Genomic DNA, 13,683 nt, shown 5'->3' on the forward strand with positions numbered 1-13,683 from the left:
TCTTAATCCCTAGCATATCCACCCTTAACATCAAAGTTATCAAATTGATCTTTTTCATGCATTTTTAAACATCCTCATTCAAATTTCTGTAATTGTTTTTCTTCTATTAACTTCTTTGGCTCATTTTTATTCTCCTCTTTGTGCCTAGCTACAATACCACAATTTCCCCCTCAGGAAAATTTCCAGTGTACCATTCTCTACCTTCGTAAGAAGAGCTTACGAGTCAGCGGTGTTACTGATGGTTGTGAAGAGAAAGCTGAGCTAGAAGTTAAAGCTTTTAATTTACCAACTGATCAGGAAGAGTAACTTGGACATGCAGAGGAAGCTCAGAGCAGCCACCCCACCTTCCCATCCAAAACAAATCAGCTAAGGTGGTTTGGGCATCTGATGAGGACCTCTCCTGGATGACTCCCATTGGATGTTTTTCTGGCACACCTAACCCAGAGATCTGTCTGGCATTCGGCATCCCTCAGGAGGAAGGGAAAAAGCTCTGACTCGACTTCAGATAGCTGGATAAAAATGGATGGATGACAACAAAATCTCAACAGGCTTAGGAAAATTCAGTATTTAATGAGAACACGTTTTCATAGTTTCACTGTAATTCTTTGATACACCGACAAGTGAAAGTCTCAATTCCTGTACAAAATACATCAAACAAATGTTTTTCCATCCTTTTACTCTGACATCAGTCGATTAGTTAAAATATAAAAGCCCATTATGATTTCCTTTAGGTCATTACTTAAGACTTAACATTGCAGTACAATATTACTGTTACAATTTAGAGAATAGAAATAAATATAAATTGTTTTGCAAAATCTGCAAACAGAACATTAAAATCGCCAATTTTTCCTGCTAGTCTTAAACAAAGGAAATACCTCTGGTGTTTCTAAAACAACTGACACCAAGATTCCCATCCCATCTCAATTTTTTTTAAAAACAAAACAACAACAAAAAGTCAAGACGAATACAGAAATGTGATCAGTAAGTTTTGGTGGAAAATGTACACTGTTTACAAAACTGAAAGGAGGACTGACTGCAGCGTCAAATCAAACTGTGACGCAAACCCTTCATCCTGCAGGGTTTTCCCAGTGCTGGTACGAGACCACACGTCCGACTTTGCCACTACTGTCCAAGTACCCGAGTTGCGCGTTTGTGATGTCACACACATTATCGGCGTCTGAAGGCGCGTGAGATTCTCCAAGCGTTGGGCTCTTCGTAACGGTTGTACAGGGGCTCGAGGCGCTGCTGTTTCTTCTGCTTGCTGAGGCGGGTGGGGTCGGACACTTTAAAGAAGGCAGGTGCGAACTCCACCAGCCAGCGAGGGTCGATGGTGGTCACCTCACGCATGTACTCCTTTGTAGTCAGCACCAGCTCGTGGTACACAACCCTGTCGACAAAGAATTTGAGAAATCAGACAGTGCCCAACTTGCAAGAAAGATTTACTTCCTCTTTCGCTGTGGCACAGTAAAACTGAAATGCTGACATACCACTCAGGCTGCCGGTTGAACAGAGCACTGGAGGGGTGGATGTAAACAACTTGCTGGTCTATCAGGGTTCTGTAGCCCTCCTGAGGATCTTTTTTGGCCGCATTCCTGAAGAAACCACTGCAGATGGCTTTCTGGACTCGCACAGTAGCTTTACCACAAGATACTACATCCAGTTTATGTCTAGAGAGAAAAGAACATGTTAAATCTTTCTAAGCAATATAATTTCTTGCGCTACCGTTAACATTTAAAGTGATTTTTGATTTTTAGTATTTAACATTTTGGCCCTAATGTACCTGTCCATGATCCCCAGCATCTGTTTGCGGATATCCTGGGCTCTGCGCAGGGAGCGAGCCTGGATGAAGTTCTCGTAGCACCAGGGGTTGGAGAACTTGTTGTTCTTCCAGGAGTTGTAGACAGCTAGCAGGGTGAGGTGATCGCCCTCAGGTTGGTGGAACTTTGCCTTCTTCTGGTCAGCCAAGGCCTGCTTGTCCTTTAACACAAAAAATGGGGGGGGGGGGAGAATCATTGAATTCAGAATACATTTCAAAATCTTTTACTATAAAAATGTTAAAAACATCACAAACACTCAGCTGCAGCTCTCATAGCCACTTTCAACATTTGTAAAGTTTTTATGAAACTTTGCATTTTCAAGTTTAAATGTTTCTAAAAACATCTGAAGTAAATAAGTCCTGAGGTTGCTAAAGATTTCCCAGAAGTGTTCATTTCCACTGGACATCCACTAATCTGTATAAAGTGGCCTTGATCTCAACTTAATGCAGTTAAACCGTAGTGGATTCAATGCTCCATTGATTCAAAGGAAGCGCTACCACAACACATTGCATGACTGCTTACACAGATAAGGAATGAGATGTGTAGAAATGACTGGACGGTGTTCAAAGCATACCTTAGGCCTGTAAAAGACATTCTGCACAGACAGCATCGACACGATTGTGAGCATCTCTTCGCTGCAGCCCAGATGGACGGACATGATCAGCATCTTACACAACATGGGCTCCAGAGGGAACTCAGCCATCTAGCAGACACAAACGCACAGGAGATTAAAAGTCTTATCAGAATAACAGAAAGACAAGAAGTTAAAGAAAATACAGCTACATAAATCTGATTACATGTAGATTTATCTGCTCTTCTTTGCAGCAAAGAGAAACCATTGGGTAAAAACATCCTTACCCTTCGACCCAGTCGTGTGAGTAAGCCTTCATCGTCCAGAGCTCCTAAGGTGTAGAGCTGCTCCATGGCTGTGATCAGAGTCTCCATAGGAGGAGCGTCCATGAAGTCAAAAGACAGCAGATCATTGATGCCCATTGCCTGGAGGAGTAAATATTAATATGAACGTTAGTGATCTGAAATGTTAAAGCAGAGGTCTAGTTTACTTCTCCTGTCTGTTAGTTGTTTTGTTTGTTTGTTTTTTAACTCATTTAATTTCTTCTTCTCAATAACGCAGGATGTCATCCTATGCATGATAAGAACTGAAGGACAACAGCTCCTACCTTCAGCGACAGCACAGTGCTGGCCAAGTTGGTTCTCTGGATTTCAGGTACATTGGTTGTCAGCATCTCATCTCTGTAGGCTCTCTCAGTGTACAGCCTGTAACACTTTCCAGGGCCTGTTCTGCCGGCACGACCTGCCCTCTGCTTAGCCTGAGCCTGGAGCAAATACAATAAAGAGTTTTATGTCACACTAAATCATTTTGAAACACTAATGCCTTCAGCGAGGCTCTAAGACCTCCTTTGCTACAACATCAAGTACATCACAAAACTGCTGTACCTGTGAGATTGGCGTCACCACCAGCTGATCAATGCCAGTCTTAGAGTTGTACACTTTCTGCTTGACAAAGCCTGGATCTACAACATAATAGATTCCATCGATGGTCAGAGAGGTCTCTGCAATGTTTGTGGCGATGACAACCTGAGAGAAAGAACAAAGGACGTTATATATTTGCTCTGAAGCAACAAAATATCCGGAATTGACTTTACCCATGTCAATATAAGGCCACAAAAATACTAAACACACTGACTAAATCACTGAAACATATTAAATGAACCAAACTTTTAGTTCTACAGACAAATGAAAAGGGACAGACAGTTACACAAATTGTAATCTTTGAACAAAACGAATGTTATATGTTTCTATAGATTCTAAAGATTTACTGAAAGTACCTTTCTGCTGCCTGGGGGTGCTGGGTCAAAGATTCTGGTCTGCATCTCACTGGGCAGGGCAGAATAAACTGGCAGAATGATCAGCTCAGGAACATCAGGCCCAAGAGACTTCATTCGCTCATAAAGGATCTCACAGGCTGTGTCGATCTCCTCCTGTCCAGTTAAAAACACCAGGATGTCTCCTGCAAAGGAAGAGTCACAGTAAGATGGATGACATGGACTGATACTAGAGTCCAAAGGTGGAAAGAACATCCATTTTTCATGACTTAAAGAGAAAAAAAACATACCTGGAGGCTCAGTCAGATGAATCTGCATGACAGTGATGAGGCTGGCATCCAGGTAGTCCGTCTCAGGTTCTTTGGTGTAAAGAACCTCTACTGGATACGTTCTGCCGGGGATGGTGAAGATGGGTGCTTCATAGAAATACTGAGAGAACTTCACAGCATCCAGTGTAGCTGATGTCACAATAAGCTTCATGTCTGTGCGCTTCTGTACAGTCTGACAAACACAAGAAGAAACACTCAGAATCCCTTTTGTCTCTGATTCTCCATTAAGTCATAGATTAAATGTAGGAAACCTTTGCTTACCTTCTTGAGGAGGCCAAAAAGAACATCAGTGTGGATTGTCCTCTCATGAGCTTCATCTAACATGATAATGGCGTACTGACCCAACTCTGAGTCAATCAAACACTCTCTCAATAACATACCGTCTGTCATGTACTTGATTACAGTCTCAGGACTTGTGCAATCCTCAAAACGGATGGTGTAGCCCACCTGGAAAACACAAAAAGATAAGTCCCAATGAGATTAAGCAAAGCTGCAGTGTGCAAAAGGTGCTCAGTAATTATATACTGTAACACGATTGCACTTTACTCAAGATCAGAAATATTTAACTCACCTCTTGTCCCAGACAACAACCGTACTCCTCAGAGACTCTCTTAGCCACTGACATGGCAGCCACACGACGGGGCTGCGTACAGCCAATCTTCCCCCTGGCTGTGTAACCAGCCTCTGCCAGGTACTGGGTGATCTGTGTGGTCTTTCCAGATCCCGTCTCTCCAATGACGATCAGGATCTGGTTGTCGTGAACAGCCTGCAACAGATTAACAAGGACACGGCAACAGTTAGTAACTGGTAAACAAAAAGCATCCATCCTTATTTGGGTTTATTTTTTTTAGAGGGAATAACAGAGTTTTTATTGGGGGTGTTGTATTTTACTTAGTCAGAACCAGAAGAAAGAAGACACCAGCTAAAAATCTGGTCATTAACATTACTAAAAGCTCAATTAACCTAATCATCAACATCAAGGACCAAGTTAATGTAAAACATTTTAAGAACTTTTACATATCAACTTGAAAATGTCATTGCTAAATCTTAGAAAAAACGTGAAAATATCCTCTTTAGGATAGCTATTTGTTATTAGACTTGCACATGTCAATATTTCCACCCCACTGGGCTGAAGCTTTGTGGATTTTTGTATTTTGAGGATGTTTTTAGGCTGAGAATGTTTTAGTATTTCATAAGTTTTTTATTACACAACATACCCTGAAACGCTCAAACTATAAATGACCATATTAGCCCAACAGTCAGATTGAGCAATCTAAACTTTCAAAGTCCAATTTTAGTCATTTCTTTTCTTTTTAAAGGCCATTTATAGGTGAAAGTGTCTGCCTAGGACGTTTAACAACCTGCAGCCATCTTTGAATAGATTCAGTTAGAAACAAATTTTTGAAACGTGAAACTAAATCTCAGAAATTTCTCCCACTGAGTTTAAACTGTAATGAACCTGAATGAGCTGCTCTTTCAGCTTGTAGATGGGTAGGCTCTCTCTCTGCTCCAGGATAGAGAGTTGGGTCTTCTTTCCATAGGATGCCTTGTTCCCTCCAAACGCATGTTTCTTCCACTCTGGGATGTCATTGGGCATCATGCCAATGCCTCTCATGTTAGCGGCAATCTGTCGACCATCAACTGTAAGAGAGAAGAGGAAATATATCTAGCTTTACAACTCAAGTTTGACCGCATATTAAGCTACATCTCTGTTGGGTTGGCAGAATAATGCCCACCAGTGGAAGCCATCTAGACCACCTTGTGCTTAAGGAGGGCACACAGGCACACTAAACCATGACAAGACTATTCCGGCCAGATGGGGGGCGGCAGGAAACCAGATAACTATCTCCAGTACCGGCAAGCCTGAGGGGTGCTGTCTGCCAGCATGGAGGAAGTGTCGTGTCTGGGCTGTGGTTTTTAATAAGCAGGGCTAGCATACATGCTACAGTGCTACATTAATTTAAAGCTTATCCAAAAGCAAAGATAAAATATTGTCCAATAACATCTGAAAACCCAATTTAAGATACTTCCTCATGTCACGATTGCAGATGTGTTGCTCAACAAACTCCTATTTAGCATTAGTTTAAAACTGATTTAATGAGGACGTCCAAAAGATTTCTAACCATCTGGCAGCGGGTCAACCCAGTGTTTGTTCAGCCCCATGGGGATGGAGTCCATCTCTGCTTCCCGCGCCGCCTGCTTCAGTTCTCGTCTCTCTTTTGCCAGAGCACTCTGCATCATGGCTGCCTGGGACAGCGAGCCATCTGGATTCTATGAAGAGCACAGGAAGAGATCATAATTAAATACCATATAAATCCTTAAATCCAAATTAAACCACATACTGTATTGCTCTGACTATAAGATCACTATCTGCAGGAGATGGTGTTTTATGCACCAAGTTGTGCCTTTTCCTGAATCAGTCCATGGTGATATACCGTATTTTCACGACCATAAGGCGCACTTAAAAGTCTTAGATTTTCTTCAAAAAGTACGGCGCGCCCTATAGCGCAGTGCGCCCTGTGTGTTGTAATGAGGACGTAGTAGAGAACACCATGAGAACGCTAAAGGGTGAAGTGTGGCAGAGTTGGAGGAAAGACTCGAGCGGTGGATCATCGAGCAAAGAACGAGCGGGAGAAGCGTTTCGACGGTCACCATTCGGCTAAAAGCAGTTTCACTTTCACTTTTTATGAAACGGTGCCATTTTTCCATCCGGACCAGGACTACGGTAGCGCAGCAACTTCCAGCGGATTATAAGGAAAAGCTGGCCATCTTCCGCCCCTACTGCAGCAAACACATCCAGCCCAGCCACATCACTAACATGGACGAGGTCCCGCTCACTTTTGACATCCCAGTGAGTCACACTGTGGAGAAGGGGACCAGCACGGTAGCGATACGCACAACGGGGTATGAAAAGTCTTCTTTTACTGTTGTGCTTGGCACAAAGAGTGGAAGGCAGCGCCGGGCGAGTTACGCCACAATTTGCGAATGGATTGTAGATGCTTGGGCTAACATGTCTGCTGGCACTGTTGTTCGAGCTTTCGCAAAAGCCGGCATCATTTCCGAGGAGCCGCATGGCACGGAAAGTGACTCTGACAGTGAAGAAAGTGAACCTGTAATGTTTGATGGAGATTCAGCGCAGCTGTTCAATTCAGACACAGAGGATGAGGACTTCGATGGGTTTGATTGATGATAAAAATGTGAGTACCGAACTTTGTTTTGCTCCTGCTTTATTTTTAAATACGCACACTTGTATGCTTGTGTGTTGTTGATGATGACGATTATTGGTAATAAAAATGTGAGTAAGGTACCGAACTCAGGTTTGCTCCCGCTTTATTTTTAAATACGCATACGGTACTTGTATGCGCCCTATGATCCAGTGCGCCTTATGTGTGTGTTAAATACAGTAATGGCACACATAACTGAGACTGCGCCTTTTAGCACAGTGCGCCTTATGGTCGTGAAAATACGGTATTACAGAAACTCATTTACTTCATAACATTAAAAATTTATAAACTCATCCATCTTTTTTCACCATTCTTGCTCAAGGCTGTGGTTAAGCTGGTTGGAAAGGTTCACCAGTCTATCCCAGCGCTGACACAACCACTCACACCTACAGCCAACTCAGCATTACCAATTGACCTAATCTGCATGTTCCACTGGGAGGAACCTAGAGAGAACCCAAGCAGGAAACACATGCAAATTCCTTACAGAAAGGCTCCAGCTGGCCAATGGATTCAAACCAGGGACGTTCTGTTTGTTTGACTGCCGAGATGCTTAAATTTAACTATTAAATATAAACAAGAATATTTCGCCAGAATTATAATATAATTAATTCAATTTATAAATCACAGCAGGGTGCTGGAAAACTTTATGGCCTGATCATTTTTTGAAAATTTACTCCTAGTTTATTCTTTTTTTCCTTTCACTCAAACTTCTACTGTTACCTTGACAATCTTGACAGGGCTCATGTCCATGCTTTGCTTCGTGTGGCCTCTCAGAAACGGTGGTTCCTCTTCAACCAGCTCAATTTCCAAGTCTTCATCTGTATGAAATGAAACCAACCAGTTAGCAATCAGGTCACACTTAGTCATGGTTCACATGAACAAGAGCTAACCCTAACCCAAATATACAAGATAGTATTAAATATTTATGCTTAATGCTAAAAAACTGAAATTGTTTAAATACTTGATGACTGTTTTATTAAGTGCCTTTACTAGCCTGAATTACTCATTTATTAAAGCAGTTCAGTCATAGACAAAACAATTTCTTACCCTCTTCATCATCAACTTTAGGAAGGATGCCTGTCTCATCATCAAAATCAGGAAATTCTTCTTTGGACAAAACATTGGCAGCAATCATCTGATGATTTTAACAAACACCTTTTAAAATTAGATAGACGCACAGACATAAACGAAGCTTCAGCCACTTCAAATGTGAACCCACCTGTTTGATCTCCCACTTCTCTGGGTCTGAGATTTTGGTGAGCCTCTTGCGCTCCAGTGTGTCATCCTGTTCCAGCTCCGGCGCGTGGCCGAGGTTCAGGTTGCTCGGCCGATCAGGATTCCTCATGGAAATTTCCTCCCCCCCGTCGGGGCCAACGTTCCTCCTCCTGTTGGGGTTCAGGTCTTCTCCCGTCTCCTGGTCTACATCCTGGCAAACAGAGGAGGAAATAAAAACGTTCCATTATCTGTACCTGGAGCTGAGATACAACAGCTGAAAAATCTCAAGGAAAATTTGATTTAGTTCTACTGGCTGAAACTCACCAGAATGAATAAATACATACATTTATAATATAATAAATGTGAAATTAATTAAGCACAAATTATTTGATAAAAATCTTATTTCTTCAGACAGGATCAGAAGGAAGACATCTGAAAACTTCCTTCACTTTAACACAGAAAATCTCTACTTACTACTCTAAAATCAACTGAGCACCACACTGTTATGTTTTGTTTTTTTACCTTCATACTGAGGCTGGTCTTGGACCCTGTGAATGAGAGCACCTTGACTTTGACTCTTTGGCCTTTGCTAACAACGTCGGCCACGTTGGCCACACGACCCTCCCTGCGCAGCTCAGAAATGTGGACCAGACCCTCCCATCGCTTCCTAGAAATTGAGAAGATGATCATGGACAACTTTAACAATGAAATAAGAGACAGGACAAAAGAGGAGACATCTCTAAATAGTATGCACTGAAAACATCTTTAGTAACCAGCAGACCCCTTTAAAACTGAAAGTATATTTATACAATGTTTGCGACCTTATACTAACCTGAGTCCCTCAAGCTGAACAAAGCATCCAAACTGCATGATGCTGGTAACCTTTCCATTGTAGATATCACCAACAGAAGGTTCCTCAGGTGGAGGGCGATCCACGTGTTTGTCCTTCCAGCGGTCAGACTCTCTCTCTTGGTCTTTTCTCGGACTAGGTGAGCGCTCAGACCAGCGGGAAGATTTGTCTCTTCTCTTGCCACGGTCTCTATCTCTATGCCGATCACGGTCTCTGGAGCGTGACCTGGATCTGGAATAGGATCTGGAACGATGCCGTCTCTTTCGGTCCTTTTCCCGATCTCTGTCTCGATCTCTGTGTCTGTCTTTTTCTCTGCTTCTGCTGCGACTTCGCCTGTTTTTTTCTGATCTACGAGAGGAGAAGAGCCAGAAATACATAATACAATAAACACAACAATAATATCCTGAATTCAAACAGCTGTCGCAAGTTTGCTAGTTGGAGCACAGGTATCAGAGATTTAAATAAACCCAACATGACAATGAAATGTGACCAGTGACTTGAGTCTTACCTGTTCTTGCTCCCTTTGGACTCTGTCCCACTGACACTGGGCATGAACATTTCCAGTTCCTTCATGGCATCAGCTGCTACTTTAACATCATCTTCATCCAGGAGAGCCTACGAAGTTCAGTATAACAAAAATCAGTCAACATAAATTGGTCAACGTTTCTATTGCCTACCTACAAGCATCAATACCACATTTGGTATTTTGTGTATATATTGTCAGTATATATTGTATTATCATCGCAGTTTCTTAAAATATTGTAATTTTGAGGCTGCATCTCCTAGCTGTACTGCCAACACCAGCCCTTTCATGTAAACACAAAAAGGAAAATCCTGGGTTCACTTATCAAAATGATAACCAGCTTAGTGACACCGTTTAGCCTGATTGCCAACAGAAGACACCCTGTGTGTGTTTAGATCGTTTCTTTGTACAGCGCCCATGTGTACAAGCTTGTTTTGCAATAAAGATAATGTGGACACTGCAGCTTCATGTCAGTGTGATGAAGCCACACACCTTCGGTGCCGGCTCATTTGGTCTACACAGTGCAGGAAACATCTCCCTCAGCTTTTCCTTTTCTGATTTCGGCTTAGCCACAGACTCAGATGCTGGAAGAGGAGCACACGGTTAGAAATGTCACTTTTAAGGAGTAAAATATGTCCTTGGGACCATTAGCTGCCCAGTTTACAGTTAGCCTAACTACTTTACCTTTACTTGTAGATGCTTTGGATGGTGGTCGCATCGTCTGAATGAGCCTGAGCAGATTACTGATGAGAGAATCCTACAATAAGCGAAGAAAACGTTAATGTTTAGTTGAATAACAATAAGCTTCATGAACAACTCGTAGAGACTAACTTACTGTGAATTCGGCTCCATTTTCGAGTAAAAGTGCTTTGAATCCATCAAAGCTCGGTTGTTTTTCGGCAAGGCTGATGACAAATTCAGCTATAAAGGAACCACAAACAACACATTAACGAAGAACTACATGAGACTCATAACTGTCGAAGTTTATATCCCAGCATTAAAAAGTGACCCACAACGAATTTATTGAATGATTAGTACGTAAAGTTTTTTTAAATCTAGTAAACGACACAATACATCCAAAAAGAACTCATATGTTTACAGTAAATACAGATGCTAGTTTGCTAACAACCGCTAGTTAGCATAAGCTAGCTAGCTAGTTTTGGCAGAAGGCGATTTTTAAAGACATAAAATACGTACCTAAATCTTTGTCATTTATTCCCAGGTGGTTGTCAAGCTCCGTGCAGACTTTCGACACTAAAGACAGATATTCGAGCTGCGATAGCTCGTCGACTCCGATGTCTGCCATCGTCCACGAGTTGTTTTTGTTCACACAACGTAGATGCCGGCAGACATATTGGATATGGGCAACATCCCCTTCCGCCCTTTACGGAAACACTTAGTAGAGTTCAAGGTCTGGCTCCTACTTGCCACACGATGGCACTCAAAACCCTCACAATAAATTTGAATTGAAACGTCTCCACCACAGATGTCTTCACATGTGGGGTTTTCATTTCATGTCGTTTGCAAGAGGTTTGCCAGTTCTTAGCCCATATGCTTTCCTCCTTATTTTGCCTTTTGTGCTTGTTTTATAAACTGTATATGGTTTATTCGTGCAAATGTTTAATACGTTATTTTTTGCCACAATATAGATGATAAATTGACTTTTTTTCATGTTTTATGTTCTTTCTTCTCAAGTGGCGAGAAATGAAAAAATAAAGCCAGCACCAGCCCCTCTTATGTTCAATTGAGGTTTCTCTGAAAGCAAGTTAATGCCCATAGACTCCTTTATTAAAGCATCTAAACTTCGCTTCATTAAAAAAAAGCATGTTTAGAACCTAACACCATAAATGAATTTGGTATGTAATGAGTTAGGTGCGGCTGTTTTGACTGACAGGTGTGCTGACACAGGGAGCTGTAGCTGACAATTGTCTTCTGTGCTTCACCCCCACTAATCTGAGGCACTGAAGTGAACCTTTCACCAGTGAACCTTTCTCTATGTTGTGAACTTCTTTCGGCCCATTTTAGTACAAATATCACAAGAATCTGGTACATCGTTTTGGTGAGTGAAATTCTAGTATATAGCTGTTCTTTGCACCCATAAAGTGAATAAATACAGCATGATGACAGGTAAATATGAACACATCTGGCTACAAATATCAACAAAAAATGGGCAAAATCCTAAAGATGAGGCTTTGAAATGCAGATCCAAAAACCAGTGGGTGATGTTATGATGATGGGCCATAGCTTGGGATGCATTTCAAAACACAAATGTCTGTTGTTGCCTTGTTGCATAAAAAAAACGTTGCAGTGCAATGAATAATTAATTGCCACTGATGAGTGCAGGGTATTTGAAATGATAAAAGAAAGCCTCAACCCTGCTACTAATGGTATGTGGACAGGTATAGTTGCCGTCTTGACTTTTATGGTTTTGGCCAGAGAATGTAAAGGCACTCCTCTGTTTCAGCACATCATGCACATACCCAGTCCATTAAGATAAGGTTTTTTATGCTTAAGTAGCAAGCAGCCCTTACCTCATCCCCATCCAACGCATTTGCATGAAATTGCAAATGCTTGTGGGAACTACTCTCTGCAGTTAGATCTTTACACAAGAGCAGAGGCCGCTAGAAAATGAACGACCAGTGATTTGGCATGAAATGTTCAGCAACCGCACATATGAAAATTTAAAGATTACCCACATGCACTGTATGCTGAACTATGTGTATGGGTCATGAGAAGCAAAGTGATTTGCAACAGCAAGAATTCAGTTTCTAGTAATGAATCACGCTGTGCAATCGTGAACGTTTAAGCAGTTTCACGCTATGACTTTACTTCTGTTTTTGTTTCTGCCACTGTCGCTGATTCATAGTTCTTTACCCGCTAACTGTTTTATCTCTTGTGGAGTCTTGAGAACGTTTCACTGAGGTAAAGGTGCAAGGAAAATCAAGACTGTATGTTGTATCACCTGCATCTTAACTTACTGCAAAAAGCTATGTTTATATGATAAATTAAGGTATGCACTGCACAGGAGATAACCTTCCTCGTCTACTCCTTGGATACCTCCCAGCTTTGATCTCATGACTGATAAATCACCTGCAGTCTTATAGCTCTTTTAAACCTCAGCTTCGCTCTGCAGAACCCTTTGTTTCTCATTCTCACTCATATGCAGAGCTCCCAACCCGGAGTTCTAAGTTTTACCCAAGGACACTTCGGCACAGGGTGGGACCAGAGATCAAACCGCTAACCCTGCGATTAATGGACACCCCACCCATCTTATGAACCCTAGTGCATGTTCACACACACACACACACACACACACACACACACACACACACACACACACACACACACACACACACACACACACACACACACCACCACCACCACCACCACCACCACCACCATCTGTCTGTTTACACATTTCCCTCAGTTGGTGTCTAGTTGGCTCCCTCCTCACAAGCCTCCCGCCTGTAATCTCCTTATTAAAATCAATCCTCATTACCATTCATAAACACACTACTTATTTCACACACCACTTTAATCCTGATTAAGAGCCTTGTTTTCACATAACATCCACATAACTTCTGACATTTTATCATTTTTGAAAAGAACATTATCTCCCAATGTGTTTTGCCGTGTCAGACGAGTCCTGAATTTCACTCATGTTTGATCTTTTTTTTTTCCTTTTACTTCACTTGACATTTCTGCCATCACATCCTTCCATTTGTTCCTGTAGTATGACTTAGTCAGAAAGGGATTCTCATGGAGAATCTCCCATTGTAGCAGTCTGCTTTCCTAATAAATCCCTCATGATCTTTTGCAAGTCAGTTTCTCCCACTCTCACACTGTTCAAAATGCAATCTGGAATTTATTTCACTGTTTAT

At 41.8% G+C, this 13,683-nt stretch overlaps 1 protein-coding gene across 1 annotated transcript; it reads right to left on the minus strand.

Moving 5' to 3' along the window:
- Window positions 1-1,095: 1,095 nt before the first annotated feature.
- Window positions 1,096-11,153, minus strand: dhx8 (DEAH (Asp-Glu-Ala-His) box polypeptide 8). Its single transcript, XM_085361579.1, has 23 exons — window positions 11,000-11,153; window positions 10,638-10,723; window positions 10,487-10,559; window positions 10,295-10,386; window positions 9,788-9,894; window positions 9,262-9,627; window positions 8,952-9,096; window positions 8,434-8,640; window positions 8,262-8,349; window positions 7,935-8,032; window positions 6,114-6,261; window positions 5,450-5,631; window positions 4,562-4,756; window positions 4,252-4,437; window positions 3,952-4,162; window positions 3,665-3,846; window positions 3,273-3,413; window positions 2,996-3,151; window positions 2,676-2,813; window positions 2,392-2,520; window positions 1,781-1,977; window positions 1,488-1,667; window positions 1,096-1,387 (listed from the first exon to the last, which is right to left on the minus strand). The coding sequence occupies exons 1-23, from the start codon at window positions 11,106-11,108 to the stop codon at window positions 1,168-1,170; spliced, it is 3,636 nt and encodes a 1,211-aa protein (XP_085217705.1). The 5' UTR covers window positions 11,109-11,153; the 3' UTR covers window positions 1,096-1,167.
- Between the last annotated feature and the right edge of the window lie 2,530 nt (window positions 11,154-13,683).

This window comes from Diplotaxodon limnothrissa, linkage group LG8 (genome assembly GCF_057381915.1).
Source record: "Diplotaxodon limnothrissa isolate DT_005_m linkage group LG8, D_limnothrissa_male_GT1.1, whole genome shotgun sequence".
NCBI lineage: Eukaryota > Metazoa > Chordata > Actinopteri > Cichliformes > Cichlidae > Diplotaxodon > Diplotaxodon limnothrissa.